Below are 23,410 nucleotides of genomic sequence, written 5' to 3' on the forward strand. Positions count from 1 at the left end.
AAAAAAGTCATGTTTGTCACAATGTGTGTCACGGGATCGACTGGCAAAACTGAAGACAGAAGCCTGGATTTATAAATAAAAAGCACAACAAAACAACATTATTCATGCATAAAATAGAATACTTAACTTGCAATCAAAGATTAATCCTTTTATTTCAAACCGATACTGACATTTCTAGGTCCAGATTTAAATTTGATCGCGGAAAAGCGTCTTAAACAATAACATAACAAATCTTCTCAGTATAAACTTATCCATGCTTAAGTTTTATCGCGTCGGAATGTTTCCCGGTCAACAGCATTAAAAGACTGGTGAAAATGAAGCTTACCAGGTCGTTCAAGTCAGTACGAGAGTACGACGTTAATACTGCAAAGACGTTCAGATTTGGTGAATTTGGACTGCCTTCTCAGAGCGATTTTGCTTAGTTTTTCAGTACGCTTCTTGTCGGCTATGCGAATCTCGCAAACTGTTTTACTCCTTGCTGACGATAGTCCTTTGAGCAACGTCATCTGCGTCATCCGAAGATACCCCGAGCACGCACGAAATCGGCCGAATTTCCGCAGAAGTGTTTTCGGATGACGATGAATCTAGTTTGATGTAGCGTGGCAGTTGTGGCGTCACGATGTCGTCATGTGTCTTCGCACTTGTTTGTCTTTTTTTTCTGCGGTGCATAGTTGAGATGTTGGTGAATGCTGGACAAGAAATGGATTCTGCGAGAGACTGTAAGTACAAATTTAGTATTAATTTCGTAAAGAAAAAGCCTGAATATCGAACAAATCCCGTAAATTAGCCTTTTGGCATTCAGTTTATCTTGCTGTTGAGCATGCCTAAGAACTCCGGCATAAGTGGTTGTCAACTCGTTCACTTCGGATTGTTTCTGTTTGTATGTCTTGTAATCTTCTTCTGCTGCTAAGAAGACTAGCTAGAGAAAACTTCAAGAATATAGAAACCAAAGCTAAAAAAAGTCAAATCTAATTTTATAGCTCGAGTATAATTATTTTTGGCACCTACGGTCATATTTTTTCACTGTAATGGTAAAGTTACTTATTTTTGCTGCATAGTTTGACTGTTGTTTGAAAGACAATCAAACGGATATTACAATCACTTTTGGAGACAAAATAAAATATCCGTAAATCAACTGCCAAAATCAGATTTGGATTTCGCTTTAAAAAAATGAACATGCTGCAGGTGTCAATGCAAAGTTGTAAACAACTCAATATAAGCAGTCTGTGAATGTGCGTTTAGGTCCACAAAACTAATTTTTCTTTTGGACATCTCATCCAAGCAAAGACTTAAGGCTTACATTGCTTGTCTACGAGTGTACTACAAAATGCTTTGTTACAGTAAGCCTCTGAGAGGCGATTCTGGTAAATTTATAGGACACTAAAATGCAAATAATTCTAAGCTTAAACAACCTGGCTGGGTCCGACTTTTGAATTACAAAATGTTCACGTTTGCCCGCTCTACTTTGAATGAACATGGTTTTTGAAATGATTTTGTACTATTTTAACCCGAAAATTATGACTGGGTTATAAAGCTTTTAAAACGGACGAAAACTAAGCTAATAAAGAAATTCAATGTAAAAAACTAAGATTTAGCCCCTTTTTTAGCTTTGCTTTGTGGGCCGAAAAATTTACCTTTACGCAAAAACAAAAGCAAACAATGAGGCTTTTATTCGACATTTTTTCTGAGAATTTTATCTGATCAATTTAATGTCACTAGCATTGTTTTCGTACAGGAATTTTCCTAATTATATGAGCTTTTAATTTAATAATTTTGATACCCTATAAACTTCTCATTTGATAGCTTCACTTTTTTATACACCGATTGAGAAACAAATTCGCTGTCGTTAAATCCTATTTTATGACCTATTTATACGAAACATACGAAATGATGTAACCGGACAGGCTTTAACCTTTGGTCCTAATTTACTTTTTCTTCGCAAGCCCTAATCAGCTGACGGGCCATGAGAGAATATCGCCACAAAAAGATGCGAAAAAGTTTTCGCTGAGTTTCCTTTACATATTCCGGCTTTATATGGGTCTACACCTCACCTGCTTAAAAATGAAACTGTTGTTCAATTAAGTGTCAGTCAAACTCGGTATAATCTTGACATGCAAATCCAAATGCACAGGTTTATTTCGCAGTAGAAGAGCGTGTAAACATCATCGAACAACGCAATGTAAATTGGCTAATGTGAAACCACGTTTCTTTCACTTTATTTACCATGCATTTATCTCAATTGCACACTCTTGTGAAATTAGCCTCAGACAATTAGTTTCGACCTTTAACAGACTCAACAAGCCAGCATGAAAATATGTTAAGAGAAGCTGAGCTCTACATGTTCTATTTCTTTTTTTCATATTGCCCTTGCATGTGTTAACATTCCATTTCTTTTTTGTTACAGGTAACTTCCAGACATGACGAGGAGATAATTACTTTTCTAGAGAGCAATTCTTTGATACTGTCAGTTATTACTGACTTACTTTGAGTTAAAAACAAAGAACACAGACACTGGTAATGACACAAAAACATTAATCCCTGGCAAGCCTACAAAACACGAAAGAGGAACTCAGACTCCTTATCAAAATGTGAAACAAGATAAAAACAGCTTTTCTGACGTAGGGAAAATTGCGTTCGAGAGATTTGTAATTGCAACGTTATATTTAAGCACATTGCATTGTCAAACATCATAATTTACTGAATAATGAACAGTGATTTTGGGGCTTAGCTCAGTTTGTAATGAACTTTGAAAGATATTCTATAACCTTGTATTTTTAAAAGCTTTCATGGAACATAGATGCATTTTATTATACAATGAAAATAGTCTCTGTCTCTCTTTTTACTGATTTCAGTCAATTCCATTTTATTCGCAATGTGAAATGGGAATCCTATTAAAGACCCATTAAAAGGGGTGAGGAGTTTTTACAATCCCCCAACAGGTCATCTCCACGATGACGCTGTTTTATTACTACGGCAGAATCCCTCAGGGTTTTTCTTTCTTGTGAAAATTAGAGCTTTTGTTATTTAAACTTCGCTGGGACAACCAAATCTATGAAAATGAAAGGAACAGCAATGACGTCATCGTGTAACCGTTCATCAAAAGATAAGGACTGTGATCTGTTTAGTTTTTTTTTTTTAGCCAGGCTTAAAATCTCTGTAGATTCAAGGAATTATAACCTGTGCGTTGAGAGCATGCCAGAGACCGATTTTGGCATGCCCGGCATGACCCAGATTATGGCACGCCCGGTATGCCAGAGAATTTGGCATGCCGGGCATGCCAGAAAATTTGGCATGCCCGGCATGCCGGAGATTTTGCTGGGTATGAATTACTTATTACTAGAACCTAGGCTTCTCGCGGCCTGGGTGAGAAGGTCACGGAACCTCAAATTATGCTTACAGGGCATGCGAAATTCTGTTGCATGCCAATTTCAATGCAAAACCACTCTGGGGCCACCCCCTCTATTACCAGTGAGCAAATCATTGACGATAGGCATGGGAAAAATCCTTGCATGCTAACCAACATTGAAAACGTAGCAGAAATGTCCTCAGTTGCTGAGTCATGCCCTAGGGGAGGTTTTAAAATACAGAATTTCCTGACATGGATGAGGGAATTTTCAGTAAACAGCATGCGATCATGCCGGCTAGGACGTATTGCGTCCGTATTGCCCCTTTTTACAGCTAGCTAGGCTCATTTTTAGGTTCCATGGCCTGAAATGACGAAAAATTCATGCCCTAAATGTAAAAAGTCCAAAAACGTCCTCGAAATTTTAGTTTCCAAGCCGTTAAATCATGTTAGTAACCACGGCGACACCAATATCCTCACACGTGAAAGACAAAAATAGTATCTTCACTGCGCGGGATGAAGATATGATTTTTTAGTACAAGGAAAAATCCTTGTATTTCATCAGTATCTGTATAATAAATAGAAGATATTACATGGCAGCGCGGAGATACAAAATTTCTCTTCGACTGTCAAAAAATATTTCACGAGTGAGCGCAGCGAACGCGTGAAATATTTTTTCAACACGAGAAGATAAATTTCGTATCTCCAAGCGGCCATGTAATGTTCTATTTATTATATAAAGACCAATGAAATACCAAACCATTTGACTTTCATAGTTTTTCGGTGTGAAAGGCGCGATTTATTATGTAGCCATAGCAACGGTGATATTTTCACATGTGAAGATAACATGTTATTTTCACATGTGAAGATATCAAGTTTTCGCGCGAAAGCTTACCCGGTATTTCATTGGTGTTTATATAATAAATGATTTTAACAAAAGCTTTCCTGTTTAACTTGCCAGACATCGACGAGTGCTCATCGATAGGTCTAACTGCCGTGCATCGGCATTACGCACACGATTGTCATAATGACGCTAACTGCACAAACACCAAGGGATCGTTTTACTGTATGTGTCATGTCGGCTACACTGGAGACGGAGTCACGTGCTTAGGTAAGTTATACCATTTTTGCATGTTCATTAGAACCCATGTCAAACCAGGTCAAGCGCAGCCCCATAGATTCCATTAACGAATTTTTAATAAATAAGAAAACTGAACTGTTAGTTATTTTAGATATTATATTCATTTCTGCATTCCAGGAAGAGAGCGGAGCATTGTTTAGACTACAACTTGGTATTCTGTCAGATTTAAAACTATTTAATTGTTTTACATGGATAAAATTTCTTAAGACTGTTTAATAACAAATTCAACTTGAAAACTGTTTTGGCATAGATTCACATGTAAGATTACTTCTATTACGCTTGTAGGAATGTATACGTGAATTTTATCTCTTCTATTAATGGAGAATTCAATTTTTAGATAATCAAGTGATTAGATCAAGAGAATCTATGACTGGTCTATGAGTGGTTGCGTTCCTTTTAACCAGATTTTTCTCGGATTTAGACAATCCAGATTGTTTGGATTTTTGTGTTAGCCGGAACAAAAATCTGAAATAAGGTTGATCCATACAGTAGCTGCCTACTACTCTGATCTTCATCTCAATTTCAACGCATCGTTCTTTATTTCTTTCCTCTAAATTAAGCTTTTTCTCGTGGAGAAATAGAAGGAAAAGTAGCTCTTTAACTAGCGGTGGTTTATACCGGGAGTCATCAACTTGAAATTATCTGGAATTTGATTCAAACAAATTCAGAAAACAATCACGAATTCTTAAGCCCGATACACACGAGGGATTTTGCTCCCGGAGCATGCTCCAGGGGCATACTCCGGGAGCTTGAGCTCCTCCGTGTCTACCAATGATTTCATGGGTATACTTCATCCTCGGGAGCAGAATTTCCACCCCGCAAAATGCTCCACGATATTTAACCGGTTAAATATTTGTGAGCAAGCTCCCGGGGCAAATTGAGCGAACTTGAAAACGCTCCCTCGTGTGTACTGACACGTGCAAAAATGAGCCTGGAAAATGCTTCGGGAGCAAAACCCCTCGTGTGTATCGGCCTTTAAGTGCTGAGAAGCGCGCCCTAAACACACACGCATTGGACGTTTTACGGTGAGAAAATCCAAGCGTTTTCGCTAATTTACAGATTTAGTGTTACAGTGGAACTTGCGTTAAATATACTACAATCCTTTAGAGGCATAGATACACGGGGGCGTATCAGTGACTTTTGCCTGAACTGACCTTGACCCGCCGTGTTTATGGACGAACGAGCACGTTCTTGTGATCGAAAAGCAGTTTCGTTAATTAAATGGAACAAAAATCTGAAACCAGATTGAGATACCAACCTGAACGATCCAAGCGCGGGGTTGGGTGGACAGATTGTAATCTTAGATTGGTTTAGTCCTTAATGGAACGAAAAGTCAAATTTCGGATCGCAAAATCCGGATCTAGATTGGTCAAAAGGAACGCAACCTGTCTACGTTTGTCCTGGTCTCGTGACTGCAAACACAGTCTGGGAATTCACAATCTTATGAACTGAAACCAGCTTCTGTGAGATCTGCACCTTTTTTCTTCATTACTTCCGAAAAGATATCGACGAATGTCAAATAAATACCGACAATTGTAACGCCGATGCCAACTGTACCAACACCAAGGGATCCTTCTCCTGCACGTGCAATAGTGGATTTAAGGGGGATGGAGTTACATGTCAAGGTAAATTTACGATAGTATTAGTAATGCGTTAATTAACCATGGAAACGACAAGTTAAGAAAACAATGGATTATTTTGTTTGTTCAACTTGGGGTTGACCGACTTACTTAAGCCTAAAGAGGAGAGCATCAGGAGAAATCTCTACTAACGTAAACTACCCTTGAGTAACGAGGTATGCTCACTAGTTGACGAAATAGCTTTTGAACAACAAGAGAAAGACATTTTCAAAGGTGTGAGCAAATTATATTCAATCGGCGTCTTGAGCCATCCTCCTAAGTAACACTGTCAAATTTGAAATGCAGACTTGGCATTTTACAGTTTAAGATCACTTTTTTCCTTACCGGTTCTTTGTCGAAACACTTATAAACGGTTTACATGGCATTAGTAAGTTTTATTGAGACTATTTAAGTAGTAGTAACATCTTGGTATGACATCCTGCATTTAAAGTGGTGCCGGTTGTGGAACGCATTATTTACTTGATTTTACGTTTACGCGCCATTTGAAGATGAAGTGTTACCCACATCTGCATTTTCGCTTTAGGTTCCAACTTTTCTTTACTCTTATTAATTTTTAACGCAGATATCAATGAATGTGTAGACAATATACATAATTGTCATACTGATGCTATTTGTAACAACACAAATGGCTCGTTTTACTGTACGTGTCATAATGGTTATTCAGGGAATGGAGTCAACTGTTCAGGTACGGCGACCATAATTAACTATTTCTTTTCTTATTTATTTATTTATTTTGAGGCTTGCTTTTTTCTGAAAATTTGGTGATCTATCCATCCGAGAAAATTTAGTTATGACGTCAGCATACGACCTCCCGTCCGTACAGACCCTGGAGACGGGGGAAGGGAGTCAGACGTCATTCGTCGGGGGAAGGAGTATGTTATAGCTGAGGTGAAATTTTGCATTTCAAGCAACTTGCTTGTTTCGACGGTAAATCACATGGCCGCTCGGACTTTTGGGGAGGAAAAAAAAAACAAAAAAATTAGATAACAGGGAAGGAGCTAGAGCGAGAAATTTCGGCCAATTTCGTTGGAAGAAAAACATGAAAATTATATAGCGGCGATTAGAAAAGGAGAAATGCTAGCGGCTACCAAAGTGAAGTGATCGGCAGTGAAAAAACTGTGAGTGAACAAGAACACAAACATTTCCTCCATAAAACGTGTAAATAGGAAGTTAAAAGAAGTTCCACGTTTTAGTCGTGCAAAACAAAGACAAGGAAATATATAAAAATGTGTGCTGCACGTGCAAAGTTGTTTCTTTCATGTATATTATTAATATTTCTTATACGATCACATTGTGTTACTGCTCGCCGGGGCTTAGGCTACGCAGAGGGATACCAACAAACGTTTTCCCGCTCGAAGTTCTCTTTAGACCATAATATCTCTGACAGCGAACGTTTGACAAAGTATGAGGGAACTCACGAACGGCAATAAATTGAATAGACTCTCAAAAAAACGCTTGTTTGTCGGTTGTTTGTGTAATTCATGTATTTGTTTATTCTTTAACCTTTGTTGTCCTGTTTCTCACCAGCCCAAAAGTAACGTGACTTTGTAAATAAATTAACCATCTGAATCAAAGTCCATTTGCAGAAAGTTTTAAAAATCATCCCACCAATTTCATCGGCGAAAAACGTCTGATTGGTCGACGCGCGACCACGTGACATTGCCCAATTCAAAATGGCGGCAATACCTCCATAGTTTGTTTATTCCAGTAGAAAGAAGATTAATTGCGGCTTCATATGAGTTGCAAATCCATATACGGATATTTTTAGAATAGCCTAGACTTTTTATTATCCTTTTTCACCTATTCGTTTGGGATTCGTTCCCTGCGATGCTCGCGTTTTGGCCGGTTTACCGGATTCAACTTCGGACTCTTCACGATCACGCAGGTCACCAATATTTTTGATGAAAGCCGGGTCACTAGAAAGAACGGCCTTTGTTTTTTGAGCGGAGAAATAAGACACTATGGGTCCTTTGAAATTGCTTAGACACCTGGAAATTATTATTTTTTTTTTTTTACCGAAAAGATAAAGCAAAATTATGTTTTCTCCAGCAAGACTTTAATTCTAATTTATGGAAAAAGCTTGAACATGAGCTAAATGAACTGTAGTGTCTGCATTCATATTCTTTTCATTGCAATTTTAATATCAAAACTTTAAAGCCGTCTACGACCGAGCAGGTTTTTTTTTCTTTTTTCTTTTCAATGGTTACTGTGCTTGATCTGAATAAGATAATGAAATTTTTAAAATTAGAGGAATACTATATATAAAAGAAGAGACCTTTGATTGCAAATATGTTAGTTGTAAAAAATACTGATTATACTATATGATCTTTTTACTATATAGGTTAGAAAAGTGATGCGTAGTTAAAAGTGCTACAAAGGAGTAGAAACCCAGATCTTTCCATTAATAAATTTTATTGACACTGTCAGGGACATATACTTTGCTTGAGTACACATTTGTTCGTCAAAAAATCTTGTTTGTGAAGCTTCACTTTGTTTGATTCAGGATCAATCAACCTTTTCTGAAGAGAAATGAACAATAAAGTATGTTAACATGTCACTACTTCAACACTGCCTTAGCCAACAACTAAGAAGAAACTCAACTTCATATCACTTTGTTTGATTCAGGATCAATCATCTTTGTTTGATTCAGGATCAATCAACCTTTTCTGAAGAGGAATGAACAATAAAGTATGTTAACATGTCACTACTTCAACACTGCCTTAGCCAACAACTAAGAAGAAACTCAATTTCATATCAAAAAAACAAAGTGAAAAATACTTCACTGTGAAACAACAACCCCTTCAAATATATATCACATTAAATTCATGCAAAATGTAGAGCTGATGAGAAGTTTAGAGGAAAAGAAACAAACGATAATTGCAATGAAACTATGTTAATATATATCTATAATGAATGAGATCTGTATTTGAGTGTTCTCTTATAATTCTGACAGAAGATCAAAATTGGAAACTGCATATCCTAAACAACTGCATTCATCAACATGATCCAACTAAAATTTCATTAAGACTCAAAGTTTACTCCAAACTTTAAACGATTATTTTTTTTTTGTCTGGGAAAGAACTTTTGAATACTTAATAGCATGTTAACTCTATCATTCATTCATAACTTTGCTCCACAAAAAATTAAGCCGAAAACGATGGACAGAAAAACAAAAGCATTCACAGGAATATTACCCTGTTCATCTCCTTCTAGGATCCAGTTTTCAAGCAAAGAAGCACCCCCCACAGAAAACCTTGTGTGCAAAATTTAGTACTAAAAAATTGTACACGGAAGAAATCATGTCCGTAAGTACGGTTCCTAACGAAGTAACTCGATCGTTGTGTGGATACTCCCAAGCCAAATTGATGAGCAAAATACGATCTTTCAATTATGAAATTGCAAGCCTAAATGTACAGCAGCTGTGCACATTGTAAAGAGAATTTTTTTCACAAATCAGAATGTTGCTGGACCTATCGAACTGTAGCTCCAAGACGGTCTAAGTATTTAATGAAAACACTCTCACATTTTCTCATTCGACAGTTCGCATAAAACTCAAATTTCTATATGGTAACATACAAAGCTGTAATAACGTGCAACAACAATGAAATTTGCATCGATCGAGAAAATCACGTTTCGAACTACGCACTTCAGAAAACTAACGCAACCCGGCCGCTTTCGATCCACTCGCCACAAGACAATTTATAATTACACAGCGAGACAACCGCTAAGAATATTTCTCTACCTTCTTTATAATTTCCTTTTGTACCGAGTGACACGAGATTAAGTTGAACCAAGCGTAAGCGTATTTTTCTGCCATAAACAGTGTAAACATGCGGAGATTAGGCATCTAAATATAGTTTTTCCAGCAACAAAGTACACGCTAAGACATATTAACAAAACAAAGCCCACAATGTCTGTCCCTCTATTTTTTTGTTGTTGAATCCGTGATAAGAAACTTGATCAAAACAACAAAAAAATTTTGGATAGCATTGTAATACACTCTTCGATCAACAGTCGAATGTTATCAAAGTCGAATTTTGACACAAAAACGGGATACACATTTCACAAAACTGTCGCTTCCGTGCAACTCGGTGCAAGCTAATTTATATACCAAAACAAAGCCCAATAATTTTTCTTCCACTGCTTCATAATTTCCTTTTGTACCGAGTTGCACGGAACATGCAGTAAACAAAAAGAGCAAAAATTACCCACCTTTTCGGCATGTCTTCTACATGCAAACCAGCGATCTCAACGTCAATAACACTGAACAAGACCGTGCTAATGCGATTTTTCGCCAGTTTCAGGACGCTATATTCTCTAGAGAACACACTTACGTCAAAACTTTGACCAAAATAATTTTTGATCTCTTACAGTGGCAAGAAACTGCAACGCTGTCACTGCCAAAAAAAGCTGCCATCGCTTCTTCCATCTCAACAACATTTCCCGGGCATTTTTGCCTCAGAGCCAATGACATTGCCCGAAATAGATCACGTGTCATTTTTAGTAGAGCATGCGCAGACATTTTTCGCCGGTGAATCCCACCAATACTAACGACACGTTCACCTACTGTAACTTAGGCAACAGAGTCCGATTTGAGCAGGCATTCTTTCAGTCGTTTGTTTGGGGACTACGAAAATTTGTTTTGGATTAGTTGATTACGTAAGAACATGTTCGGAAGAAGAGTCAGGACTTCCTTGTTTATTCAAGTCAAGTTAGTTTAGCCACATAAATTGCAGGAAAGGCTGTTACGCAAGAAGCTGGACGTTTAATAACTACATAGCTTTCAAATATTATTCTATAGACATGGATGAGTGCAGCATGGAAACTCATAGTTGTCATGTACATGCCACTTGCACCAATACCAAAGGATCATTCACTTGTGCCTGTAATCGAGGCTTTCATGGAACTGGCTATAAGTGTGTAGGTAAGCTTAAAGTAACTACTGAGCTTTGTTATTCTGAAGGAAAAAACGTTATCGTCAGGGATTTCTAGAAGTAACCTTTGCTGAGGTTTTTAAATTATTCCACTGGTTTTGTCGGAGCACTAGTTGTCAACAACCTTGTTATTAAGAAACTCAAAAAGTAAAAGACATGTTCTGTCCTTTAACTACGACATATACGAGGTTTCTGGAAGAGTGTAACGTTGCCCGTGCAGACAAATCGATTAATTAAGTTTTTTTTTCAAGCAGTAGATAGTCGATATGCTCTAATCTAACGGTAGCCAAGTGACTAATAGAGAATTAAGGCTGGTAGTTTTTTAATTGGCCTCTCGATATCTTGCTTTTAGATACGGATGAATGCAAATATGACCTAGACAATTGCCATGCAGATGCGACTTGTACTAATATTAATGGCTCCTTCAATTGCACGTGTTTGATTGGTTACGCTGGTGATGGAGTCTCTTGCATAGGTAAGAGTAGCATTTAATCAATACACCCTAAACTACGTATTGTAATTCTAAGGATTTTATTATATTATTATTGATAACCTATGTTTCTCACGTAGCTATAAGGTAAAATATAATAGTGAATAGGAAAATACCAGTGAGCTGCGTGGCATATTAATAATTAGTACTGAAGGAAATGTGTATTTAGCGAAAAACAAAACATGAACAAAACGTGCCATGTTATTGAGGTTTCAAAACGTTTTGGGCAAGGCCCGTCATCTGCGAGTACGTTAAATCCGCTGCAAGAGATTTGTATACACCACAGATTAACAATAAAAAACATAATGCGCAGCCTAAGGGTGGATTTCCAAATAAAGTAGAGGCAATGCATGAAAGGTCGCTCGAAAACGTAAAAATTGAATCTCGCTCCACTTCACGTTTAAGCTCAACACTCTATATCTTACCTCTATTTTATTTACGCGAGTAAAATTTGCATGTGTGTACACGCACGTAAAAAGTACGCGACAATGGGAATCCATCCTAAAGGAAACGGACGTGGGAATGATCACGTTGAATGACTGGTGCCATGTTAGAAGGTCAGACGCATCTCCAGGCGAGTTTTTGCCGCGGATGAAAAAGCCTAAAACAAGAGCATCACTATTGGAGTAACCAGTTGTGTTAAGACGTTTGAAGCCACATCCACAACAAGGCAAGTTCCCTGCTATTGGGTAATAGCCTCCGTGGCAGGTTTTCGAAAGGGAGGGGAGGAATCAGGCGCGCCATTCGCTCTCGCGCGCTGAAAATTCCCACTTCCACCTTTCTCTTTTCTATGCCTACACTGATTAGGCAGGTTTTGACTGAAGTTTTTTAGTGTAAAGCTGTTAATCCCAAAAAGGACGCATTTTGACGCTGAGTCTCTAATTAGTATCACTTACAAAAAATGTAATTGTGATTTTTCTAAGACATTGATGAATGTGAAACTGACACGCACAACTGCAGTTGGGGAGCGTCCTGCTTTAACACTAAAGGATCGTTTTACTGCAAATGCTCCGCGGGATTCTCTGGGGATGGTTTTACTTGCTTTGGTAAGTGGTTGTTTAATGTGAACACAGAGGGCAAGTCAAGTCTTTATAGCGCACGTTGCCTCGACCTTCGAGCTAGGCAAAAGTGGTGTTGATCTCCGACCGACTCTGGAAGCGTCCCGCCACGCGCGAAAAAAAAAGCGGTTACACAAGGTAATGATAACTGAGATAAATTAGATTGTTCAGCTTCCCCAATACGCACTGGAATTTGGATTTGACAGAAATGCAGCTGACTGATTGACGTTCAGTGAGAGCCCAGTGGTTCGCTATGTCCTATATATTTAACAATTCTTTGAGTATCCAATCTCTCAAAGTTAATCTTTTGTACTGTTATGTCGTGCTCTTTTCTAAAAACGTTTTTCTCGTAATTGACTTTTGCTTTTGCGACTTACTTTTGCAACAAAGTTCTGGTAAAGCTGGGTCTTATTGGCTTATTGGTTTATTGTATTTTAGATATAAACGAATGTCTCATTGGAACCCATAACTGTCACCCCGATGCCACGTGTTCTAACACAAATGGTTCTTTCAACTGCAACTGTGTTCATGGTTTTAGTGGCAATGGAAGCTTTTGTACAGGTAATTTATGAACTGATTTTAAAATTGTGGAGTAGGTGTTTTCATTTGAAACACACGACTTTTCATATATTTGAATTCACTTTTTAACTGATTGTACTTTTGAGAGGCCTTGTTTCAAGCATTCACGAATAACGATCCAAATTGTATCGCAGCTACAAATCAGCTAGCAATCATGATGTAAATTCATTACGGGTGTTGGTGTTCCAACCAAACAAAGTACTTGTATTGCACTAGGCACTTGTAATCCTTGTATTATCTTTGAACACTAACATGGTGCCTCCCAGCCCAGTACCATGAATCGATCATTCATGCAAATTATGTTTGTAGATGTGGACGAATGCTTAGTTGGCTCAAATGACTGTAAAGGAGTCTCAGTGTGTATCAACGAACACGGCAGCTACAATTGCTCTTGTTTGCCAGGTTTCCTCTACAATGGAACAGATTGCCTCGGTAAGAATCCATCAACGACAACACATCTTCTTCATTTATTGTCAGTTGAATTTTAGGACTTTCTCAGATGATGAAAAGTACACTGTAAAACGTTTCTCGTTTCGCTTTTCTATATCACTATCGTATCAATTTGACATTTCAATTTATTTTCCAGATATAGACGAGTGTAATGAGAATACACACAACTGTCATGAAATGTATGGTATCTGCACCAATAAGATACCTTCTTTTCTCTGCACATGCGCTCTGGGCTCAAAAGGGAATGGAACATACTGCCTTGGTTAGTTAGTTGTTGATTCCAATTCTTTTATAACAATCAAAATGTTTTATAACAATCCTTTGAGGTATTTATGTTTAAGTGTTCCGTCTGCTTTCTTCTATTTGTTTCGCGTGTCATATTATGCCTGAGTCTATTGCCAACCTAAGAAGAGAAAATAACGATCTCAAATCTAAAGTTTCAACATTAACGTCTTATTAAGTTTTTTAATACTTTAGGTTAGCTTCTCTTCGTAATCGTTATGTACTTGCCTTGTTTTATGTTAGTTTGAATTCTATTTACTGTATAGTAGTGTCTTCACTGTTATTTAGTCCATCTATATATAAATCTTGTTTTGTAATATCTCTTCAGCTAAATTAAAAGTACTTTTCCTACTTCCTAATTTTGAAAAAAAGTTGAGTGTTTTAGTTTACTTCATTACATACGATGTAAACTTTGAAAAGAAATTTCGTCCAAATCTATGGACTTCTACGCTTTCTGTGGCTATGGCGCATAAGGGGATATATCATCACCATCCACGGAAAGAGAAGGCTTAAATGAATATTTCACCTTGTTGCCTTGATTTTGTTGTGTACTTAGTGCTCAATTTGGGCATGAACGAATTGTTTTTGAGAATCAGTTTGATCTTTTAGAGTTAAAAGACAACGTTATTTAGCCCAAATACTAAACGGTTTCTGTGTTAAGTTGTTCAATAAAAGTTTGTAAAATGATGTTACTAGTTTGACATGAAAGGTACCTACTGTTATGAAAGCGAACATGATCTTCGAAGTTCAAAATATGATTCATTTCATACAGCTATTTCGAGGAAGGTTGTGGGATAAAGTGCGCGCGACAACCCCGAAAGGTACTGAGGGTGGTTTTGAGTTCACTGTTTTTCAAAGAAATTTTAAAGAATAGCAGGAGAGGCCATGGACATATGTCTGCGAGTGGTAAAGGAAAGCGGCAAAAGTAGTTTCTACAGCTACAGTGTCAGGAACAGTGGGTTAAGCATATCCCATATTACTTTTTAGGGTTGTCGCCTGCACATTTTTTCCGACAACCTTTCTCGAAATAGCTGTATATTTTAATTTGTACCTACTATCGTCATAACGGATACAAAAACCATCTTTTAAAGTTGATCTTTCCTTTTTCAGAGCTGGACCAGGTTTATATGGTTGACCTGAAGCTTCGCTCAAGTCAATGGCGCGAGGAATACCGAATGTCCAACAGCTCACAATTCCTGGACCTCGCCGCGGAAATTGAACAAGGGGTAAGCTTTATTTATTCAAAAATTGTTCCAGTTTTTAATACATAGAATTAGCCAAGGCCAAAGGCGGGGCTCTCGTAGGATCTTTTAAGAAATTTCTTTCTGACGTTCTTTAAGGTGCCTCTGTCATTAATACAGGAGCATTAAGGTATGATTAACTTTCCGTCATAACTTTTTTGTTTGTAACGCGATAGCTCCGAAACGTTGCAAAGAACAACAGATACCGTTCGGCAATAAATAACTCTTATTAGCCGAGGTTTCGGTCCGTACTGTAAATTACGGACCGAGTTTTTTTCCATCGATTTATGGCCCAAGCGCGAAGCGCGCGGGCCATAAATCGATGTGCGGACCGAAAAAAACGAGGCTGATAAGGTGTATGGCTTCTTCCAATTTTGGGGACCGGAAACAACATCGACACGCGTCAAGAAAGAAAGTTTTATTGGCTCACGAAAACAATAGCACACAACAAAGGGTTTCCGAGAAAGTGAAAGGAAATTCGCCATGTTGAAAAAGTTTATTTGGTCAAAACTAAGAGCGCTGTAAGTTTTAGCTCTTCAATGTAACGCTGGAGTATTTTGGAAACCGGGCACTGTGTCTTTCTTGAGGTCGTTTTCATCTTTCCTCCGTTGGTCCCTGTAAAAAACACTGCAAAAGGCAAAGAAGCTTTTCAAGGTAAATTTGTTGTCATTGTCGAAGATTCGCTCGTTAATTTTTTTTGGGAAAACCTCTCGAATTTCTGCCAGTTCATTCCCGTCTTCAAGCGTGATCTGCGTTAAAATTTTCAAACACGGACCATATTTTCTTCCACGGAAAGGTTACGATTCAGTTTCTACATCAGCTTCGTTCTCGTTCAAACAAAGCTAGGTTAAAATCTGGAAAGGCAAAGTCAACATCCCAGTCCTCAGGGTTTACAGACACATTTTTTATTCGGTCAAAACTAAGAGCACTGTAAGTATTCACTCGCCAATGTGACGCTGGAGTCTTTTGAAAACTGGACATTGTGTCTGGCTCGGAGTCGCTTCTATCTTTCTTTCGTTGGTCTTTCGAAAAACACTGCAAATGACAAAAAAGCGCGTCAACATGATCGGGTGCAGGCATGTTTGTTATCATATTTACTCATTTTCCCTTAGGCAAAACATCTCGAATCTCTGCTAGTCGATTTTCGTCTTCTTAACTGTGTACTACGATAAAATTTTCAGACACTGACTAGAATCCTCTTTGATAAGATTACGAGTTAGTTTCTTCATCGCCTTCGTTCACAAATAAACACAGTTTAAAATGTTGAAGGACAAAGTCAAAATCTAAGTCCTCACGGATGATAGACGTCTTGTAACTTAATTTCAACCTTTTTTTCTGAGGTAAAGAGATTTAGAGCTCCGAAATGAGCATTTTCTTTGAAATTTTGGTCCGTATAGCAAGTTAGTCGGACCACAAATTGACCAAGCCATATAATAATGTGAAATATTCCGATTTCATTAATGGTAAATTAGCGCTTAAAAGGATCCTATAGTTCAAAGAAAATCGCGTCTAGTAAAACATTTTGCTGATATTTTTGAATGAAATTTCTGGCATCATCTTTCATTGATATAATAAATACGCCAGAGAAATTTCAGAGAAATCGTTAGAGCAGAAGTCCGTAACTTAAAGTCGCTCAAATTTAAGATGTGAAATTGTTTTTGAATTTCAAAAACAAATTGCTATGAGGTATAACGAGCCAGCAGTTTGAATGTTCGGGACAGGTAATTTCGGTGTTTGCTTATTCGGCTTATCTCCGAATTGGCATCAGGACTCTCGGGAAAACAAAACTAACTGGTTTCCCAAGGGACCTGACATTAAGTGTTTTGTTATATTTCTAGACTTTCACTTCAACATACAACAAAAGAATAACCGGAGCGAACCAAAACAGTCGACTCGGTACTTATAACAACACATATTTAATTCTTAAAACCACTGCATGAATGATTTACAAAGTACTTTCCTTATATTATCTGCATCTTTTTCGTCCACTAGCTGCTGTTTCTCTTCTGGGATGCCTTTAAAAATCGTTGCTTTTTTAGCTTGAGGCCTCGTCTTTGTGTTCAAGTTGTGTTCATTCACGAAAAAGAAAACTGGCAGTGTTTTTCCCGCCTTCCGTCACACCACTTTCCACCATGCTTTGATCACGTTCTGTAATGTATCCCGAGCGGGGTACATTTCTTAATGTATCACGATCGGCATACACTTGATTTTAGTCAAGGCCACGTGACCAAGAATCAACCAATGGCAGTCCCTGTTTAGTCTAGGAATATAACAAAAAATATTACTCACAACTGACATAAAACAAAGAAAACAAAACACCCTTAACAATGAACCTTTCAAAGGTTCTCCAAAGTTCTAACTGAGCTCTGATTCAAGACAAAGCTTTTGAAGATGCATTGCAATACATCAAAGTGTATGTAGCAGGAGTTTCAGCCAAAACTGATAAGGCATATTTCAAAAATGTCGAGAAACAAGTCATTCGACTTCAAAGCAAGGTTTGGAACAATTTATAGTGCTTCTTGCACCAAAAATTACCTTTCAAAGAATGGCACTATTCGCAATCGGCTTTTCTTTTAAGAATTGGCAAACACAGAAATTACTTGTCCCGAAAATCGGAACTAGTGGCCCCTTCTACCTCATAGCAATTTATTTTTGAAATTCCAGGACAATTTCATAACTAAAACAATTTCACATGTGAAATTTGAGTGACTTTTAGTTACGGACTTCTGCTCTAACGATTTTTGTGAAATTTCTCTGACATTTACTAGACGCGATTTTCTTTGAAAAGTAGGGTGCTTTTAGGCGCTAATTTCGCAAAAATATTTACCATCAATGAAAGCCTAATTAAATCATTGCCAAACGAAATCTGTTGTTCTTTGCAAATTTTTGCGGGCATCGTCTTAAAAACGCCGAAAAAGTTATGGTGAAAACTTCGTCATAGCTAAATGCGCCTGTATCAATGACAGAGCCACCTTAAATTTCATCATAAGCAAAAAGCAATCTGAATAGGACAATTGCACGATGACGTCATTTTAATACAACTACCAGAATCCTTGAGTTTGTTGTTTTCTTGTGCAAATTAAGGCTATTGTTTTTTAATCCTCAGCGGGATTGACAAATTTAAATAACAAAGCACAACCGAAATGAATTCTGGTAGTTGTAGTCAAATATCGTCATCGTGCAATTGTCCTATTAATCCTGAAAAAATGGACCAGAGCCTGCGACCAATTAAGAACCAATAACTGGCCAGCGGAAAACTTAAAAATACACGTCACGTAGACGAGTTGTACTCCAGACTGACCTGAGCCCGCGATACAGTCATGTGACTTACACTGCTCAGCGGATACCCTATTTTAACAGTTGTCAATTGACCATAACACGAATGTCCAATATCAAGTTAAACACGGATTGTATATTTTTCATATCCCTTAACTTGAATGGATGGGCGTATGGCCAGACGGACGATTTTGTCACAACCAATTAACAAATCAACAACTATGGTCTGCACTCTTATCGGTAATAGCGCTCGACCAATTAGCGCGCGCAGGCCGCTTAGTTATTGTAAAAATTTCGTGGATGTAAAGATGACCAAATTCTATCACCCTTGAAGCTCCACAACAAAGCAGAAACAAACCCAAGCTCCTCGCAGTCGATCGCTTGATAGCCACCACAACGAAGCATACAATCTTCATTCCAACAATACACCCATTTGAGTCAACGCTCAAGAGAATTTAACTCCATTATAGCGACGATATTGCGCTGGTTTGATTAGACAAACTCTACAGCAAACTATCACACTTCTAGAGATTTTTTCTATCACTTCAGTTAGATATGAATGCATTAGGGAGATTTTTAACCATAATATCTTCCGTAAACCCCAGGCGTAGACACAATGAATACGTAATGCCTTCAAGTGACTGAATTAAAATCAAGTTAAAACATTGTTTTGTAGGTTGAGGACGTTTACCAGAATGACAACAAATTCTTACGGATGTACGTTGTCAACCTTCACAATAGGTACAGATTATTCGCAAATGTTTGCTATTTATATTGGGTTGTATAAGACCTACCATTATGAACTGTATAAATCAACTTAGAACTAGAAGGTAACTTTTGAAATGCGTTGTGACTCAGATGGTTAATTCAACACTAGACTAGAGTGAACGAAGGACATGAACTGGACAAAACGTGTTTATGTTTCATATGATCCGGAAATATTAGGTTACAGTGCTGTATCGGAAATCTGATTTTAAAGTATTTTTCTCATGTCACACCTTTTTTACAGATACACTGTATCTGTACTTGGTTATGTTCTGGTCTTTTCAAGATGCCAGATGAACTAGGCTATTTACTTGTATCTCAAATTGTCCTTTTTTAGCATGATATTTTATTTGTTTAGTGCATTTTATTATTGTATTCTCGAGAACTGGCCACATAAAAAGCTAAGCTAAATGAGAGGAGTCAAATATCAATTTCAAGCAAAATGCTACGATCATGGCTCTTTCAGGCGAATTATACTTTAAGAAAATTGGTTCAGTTTTAACTTAACGATTCAATAAATGTAACGTTATGTAGAGGTCCCATCGATTACTCTTACTCTACATATTTCATTTCTACTAGTGATGGAGTCGTACTAGCTGAATTCTGGATGGTATTTGAGGCTGAGGCAGTACTTCCCATCACACCTCTTAACTTGGCCGTCAAGAGGGGTAGACTAGGAAATCTGGCCATTGAGATGGGAGATTATCAAGTCACGCAAGTAGCTGGTATGTTTGGAGGATTATTGAGTGAGCGGACAAAGATGGGCAAGAAAAGGCTTCAACCGAACATAAAACTAAAAGATATTTTCCCTTTTTTAAACAGAGAGAATTGACTGTCCAGTGAAGTGTTCTGAGCACGCTTTTTGTGCCAGAAACGGAACTTCCTTTAAGTGTACCTGTGCGAGAGGATATATTGGTGATGGAATAAATTGTATTGGTAAGTTGGCTACCAAATTAATTTGAAAAGAAAAACATGATTATCTCGTAATCAAGAGTAAAGTAAGGCAGCATGCAATAGAGTAAACTAAGTAGAATTCGAAAGATACATTGTTTGTAATATATATTGCAAGAGATATATTATTTGTAAATAAAATATATATTGAGATATATTGTTTGTACATAAACTCCCCCCTGATATGATATGTACATGCATATTGTTTGCATGTTGATCATCGTTTGGCGGTTTTTTGTATTGCTTTGAAAAGGCTTTCAAGTGAGTAGTATGGTAGGGACTAAATTATCCGTTTTTTGCGCAGTAATCTCATTAACTTGGGCAGGAATATACTAACGCTGATGAATGTCATAGCCTTTTGTCTTTGTATCAGGAGAAAAATGCGGGGAAATGTCATTATCTTCTCTATTTGTATTTCCAATACGAAAGAAACAAAGTACCTGCTTAGGCTTGGCTGAACAGGAAGTAAGAATATGAACTTTTATGGGAGAAATAAGCGCTAGCTCGCCTGACGATGACGTCATAACCTTTTGCCTTGAATATAATGCGGCAGAATATCATTATCTTCTCCCTTTTGTGCTTCTAAACAACAGAGGACAAAGGACATACCAAGAGGTAAGAATATGAACTTTTATCGGAGGAATAAGCGAAAACTCGTCCTTGACTTAAAATCACTGAGTCGTAACGTAATTATGCAAGTTCCATTTCCTGTCCCTCTCATTATCAACAATTGTTGTCTTCTCCACATTTCTATTGCTTTCCCACCACCACCACTACCACAGCATTTTTGTTTTCCCTCCTCATTCAACTACACATTATCGATCCTAAATCGACCCTACATGCAACCCACATCGACCCTACATAGATCCTACATCGACACTACGTCCACCTTTCCTTTCGACAAAGTTTATTTGTAATGATATTTATCATGAATAGTAAAGCTACATACCACCACCTGGATATGTCTTTTGTTTTCCCTCCACCACCATAATCACCACATCATTTCTACTGTTTTTCTTCTTCACCACCACCACCACAACATTTCTATTGTTTTCCCTCCTCCTCCTCATTTTTATTGCTTTTCTACCAAACAGGTTATTTAGAAAGTCAGAAAGGCCAAACGCAGGCTAAAAATTCAGTTAAACGACAGTCATAGGGTCGATGTGGGATCGATGTGAGGTCAATGTAGGGTCGATATGGGGTCCATGTGGGGTCCATGTAGAGTCGATGAAGGGTCAATTTAGGGTCATTAGTGTGTAGGTGGAACAAAGAGGAAAACAAAACTGCGGTGGTGGTGGTGGTGGTGGTGGTGGTGGTGGTGGGAAAGCTATAGAAATGTGGAGAAGCAAAAATGGGAGGAGAAAAAGTGAAAAAAGTTGTTTTTGGTGGTAGAAAGAGCCAGTTTGCTGTGGCCCTCATTAAATATTCACGATTTGCGCGCCAAGAATGAGTGAACCGGAACGTTAACAACTGTTGACAATGGGAGGGGTAGGGAAATAGAACTTCCATAACGACTAAGTCCTTTTAAGGCCCTGTTTACAAGGAGAGAGGGTTACCCTAGCAAGCGGGTTAAAGTTATAAGTGGTTTACGAGCAAACTTTACAGGTGGGGTTAACCTATCACCCGAGTCAACTTTACCAGCTTTGCTTTGCTTTGCATGGCGTGTTTCGCCATGCGTGACATTCTTTGTAACGGTCCAAGTTTTGAAATAATCTTGAAGTTCTGTATGGAAAACGCGTTAAATTCACGAAAAAAAGGGAAAATATTATCATCGTAGACAGATGTTTATAACTGAGCTCAGAAATTGGACAATACCGTTCAAATTGGCACGATAAATGATCACGCATGACGGCGGAAAGTTGACCCGGGTAGGCGAGTTATCTCTATCAGAGCGTATACAAGGGCGGTAGGGTAACCCTAGCACTCTGGTAGGGTTACCCTAGCGCTAGGGTAACCCTACCTGCCTTGTAAGCACGTCGTGTGAAAAAAGAAGAAATATGTAAGTGCTTGGGTAACCCTAGCACCAAGGTTACCCTCCCTCCTTGTAAACAGGGCCTAAGTCACAGGCGAATTTTCGCTTATTCCTCCCATAAAAGTTCATATGTGACCCTCCACAGGATTTTAATGTTAAATAGAAGGCGAAAAAACGCTCACAAAACGTGTCCACTTTAAAACAAAAGAATTTATTTTAAAACGCTTTAGCACGCTTGCCATCTTGCCTCATTAGCAATTTCTTTTGTGTCAGAGGACACGCTTGAGACAATTAAGCGTGAGCAAGTCAAACAAAAGAGCGTTTTAAAGTTTAAAAAAAACAACTGCGTGCGAAATAGCACAACACACTTTCAGCGTGCTCGAAAGCACACAAGGCGTGTTATCTAAAGCTACAGTACTGCTCAAAAGTACTCAAAACTAGACTCTTGAGTTAAAAAAAACCAGGATTTTTGAATATTCATCAGTCGACAGGATTTCGAAAAATTTATTTATTTCTTTGCAACTATAGAAATTCACACTGCCCTTCAGTGCTTTCATGCACGTGCACCGCTGATATTACACTTTGCCAAGTGACAGTTTCACTTTTAGCCGAAAAAAAGAGGACCAACGATAGGTTGCTTATCTGAATGTTTGGAAAATTTTATTCTGTGTATTTTTGTATGAAGTCTATCTCGTGAATAATAAAATTTGTGTTTGTTTTTGGCGCATAACTTGCTACAGGTCGCGTGATCAGTCGCGATGGCGAAAGAGATACTTGATCTTGAAGTTTATTTGTCGGGAATAGTGGTCAAAATGATACTGTTGTCGAGCCATCCTATGATAAACACAAAATATATAACCTGGATAAAGCTGAATAGCTAATATAATGAATCTCCAAGTGTATCATTCAAAGCAAAACATAAAATGCCGACTTCCAAAATGTGTTTTTAAAATACAAGTTGGTTAGTTAACATCAAATTCAATGAAACAAATCTAATTGCCTTTTAACAGATATATCTCGGTTTTTTATTGTAACAAAACGGTTTAAGTTTTGTTGACTAGCTATCAGTTGCATTTCATTTCACTAAACGCACAAGCCATTTAATTTTTCTTATCCTTTGCTGCTGTAAGTAATCTAGCGTGTTTAGCGTGTGTAAAACTCAAATCGCACGGTAAGAGTGTTCTAAAACGCACGCTTACCGTGACATATAGCACGCTACATGAAACAAAAGATTTGGCCTGCTAAGTTTTACAAAACAAAGCCAGGTGTTTCCTTCTTTGTTTTAGCA

The 23,410-nt window shown here is 37.9% G+C and overlaps 1 protein-coding gene and 1 long non-coding RNA gene across 2 annotated transcripts in view; both read left to right on the forward strand.

The window, feature by feature from the left end:
• LOC140948897 (uncharacterized) overlaps nucleotides 1–23,410 on the forward strand; it is a 138,429-nt gene that overhangs the window by 96,382 nt on the left and 18,637 nt on the right. Inside the window, exons 79-91 of the mRNA XM_073398162.1 lie at nucleotides 4,305–4,454; nucleotides 5,987–6,109; nucleotides 6,687–6,809; nucleotides 10,926–11,048; nucleotides 11,411–11,533; nucleotides 12,472–12,594; nucleotides 13,045–13,167; nucleotides 13,495–13,617; nucleotides 13,772–13,897; nucleotides 15,028–15,143; nucleotides 19,111–19,175; nucleotides 19,779–19,924; nucleotides 20,022–20,135. Of these exons, the coding sequence (XP_073254263.1) occupies nucleotides 4,305–4,454; nucleotides 5,987–6,109; nucleotides 6,687–6,809; nucleotides 10,926–11,048; nucleotides 11,411–11,533; nucleotides 12,472–12,594; nucleotides 13,045–13,167; nucleotides 13,495–13,617; nucleotides 13,772–13,897; nucleotides 15,028–15,143; nucleotides 19,111–19,175; nucleotides 19,779–19,924; nucleotides 20,022–20,135 (1,578 nt within the window). The remainder of the gene's footprint in view (nucleotides 1–4,304; nucleotides 4,455–5,986; nucleotides 6,110–6,686; nucleotides 6,810–10,925; nucleotides 11,049–11,410; nucleotides 11,534–12,471; nucleotides 12,595–13,044; nucleotides 13,168–13,494; nucleotides 13,618–13,771; nucleotides 13,898–15,027; nucleotides 15,144–19,110; nucleotides 19,176–19,778; nucleotides 19,925–20,021; nucleotides 20,136–23,410) is intronic.
• Nucleotides 334–2,821, forward strand: LOC140949245 (uncharacterized). The gene is made up of 2 exons (XR_012167101.1): nucleotides 334–719; nucleotides 2,405–2,821. It is a non-coding gene; the product is annotated as an uncharacterized lncRNA (long non-coding RNA).

This window comes from Porites lutea, chromosome 9 (genome assembly GCF_958299795.1).
Source record: "Porites lutea chromosome 9, jaPorLute2.1, whole genome shotgun sequence".
NCBI classification, from domain to species: domain Eukaryota; kingdom Metazoa; phylum Cnidaria; class Anthozoa; order Scleractinia; family Poritidae; genus Porites; species Porites lutea.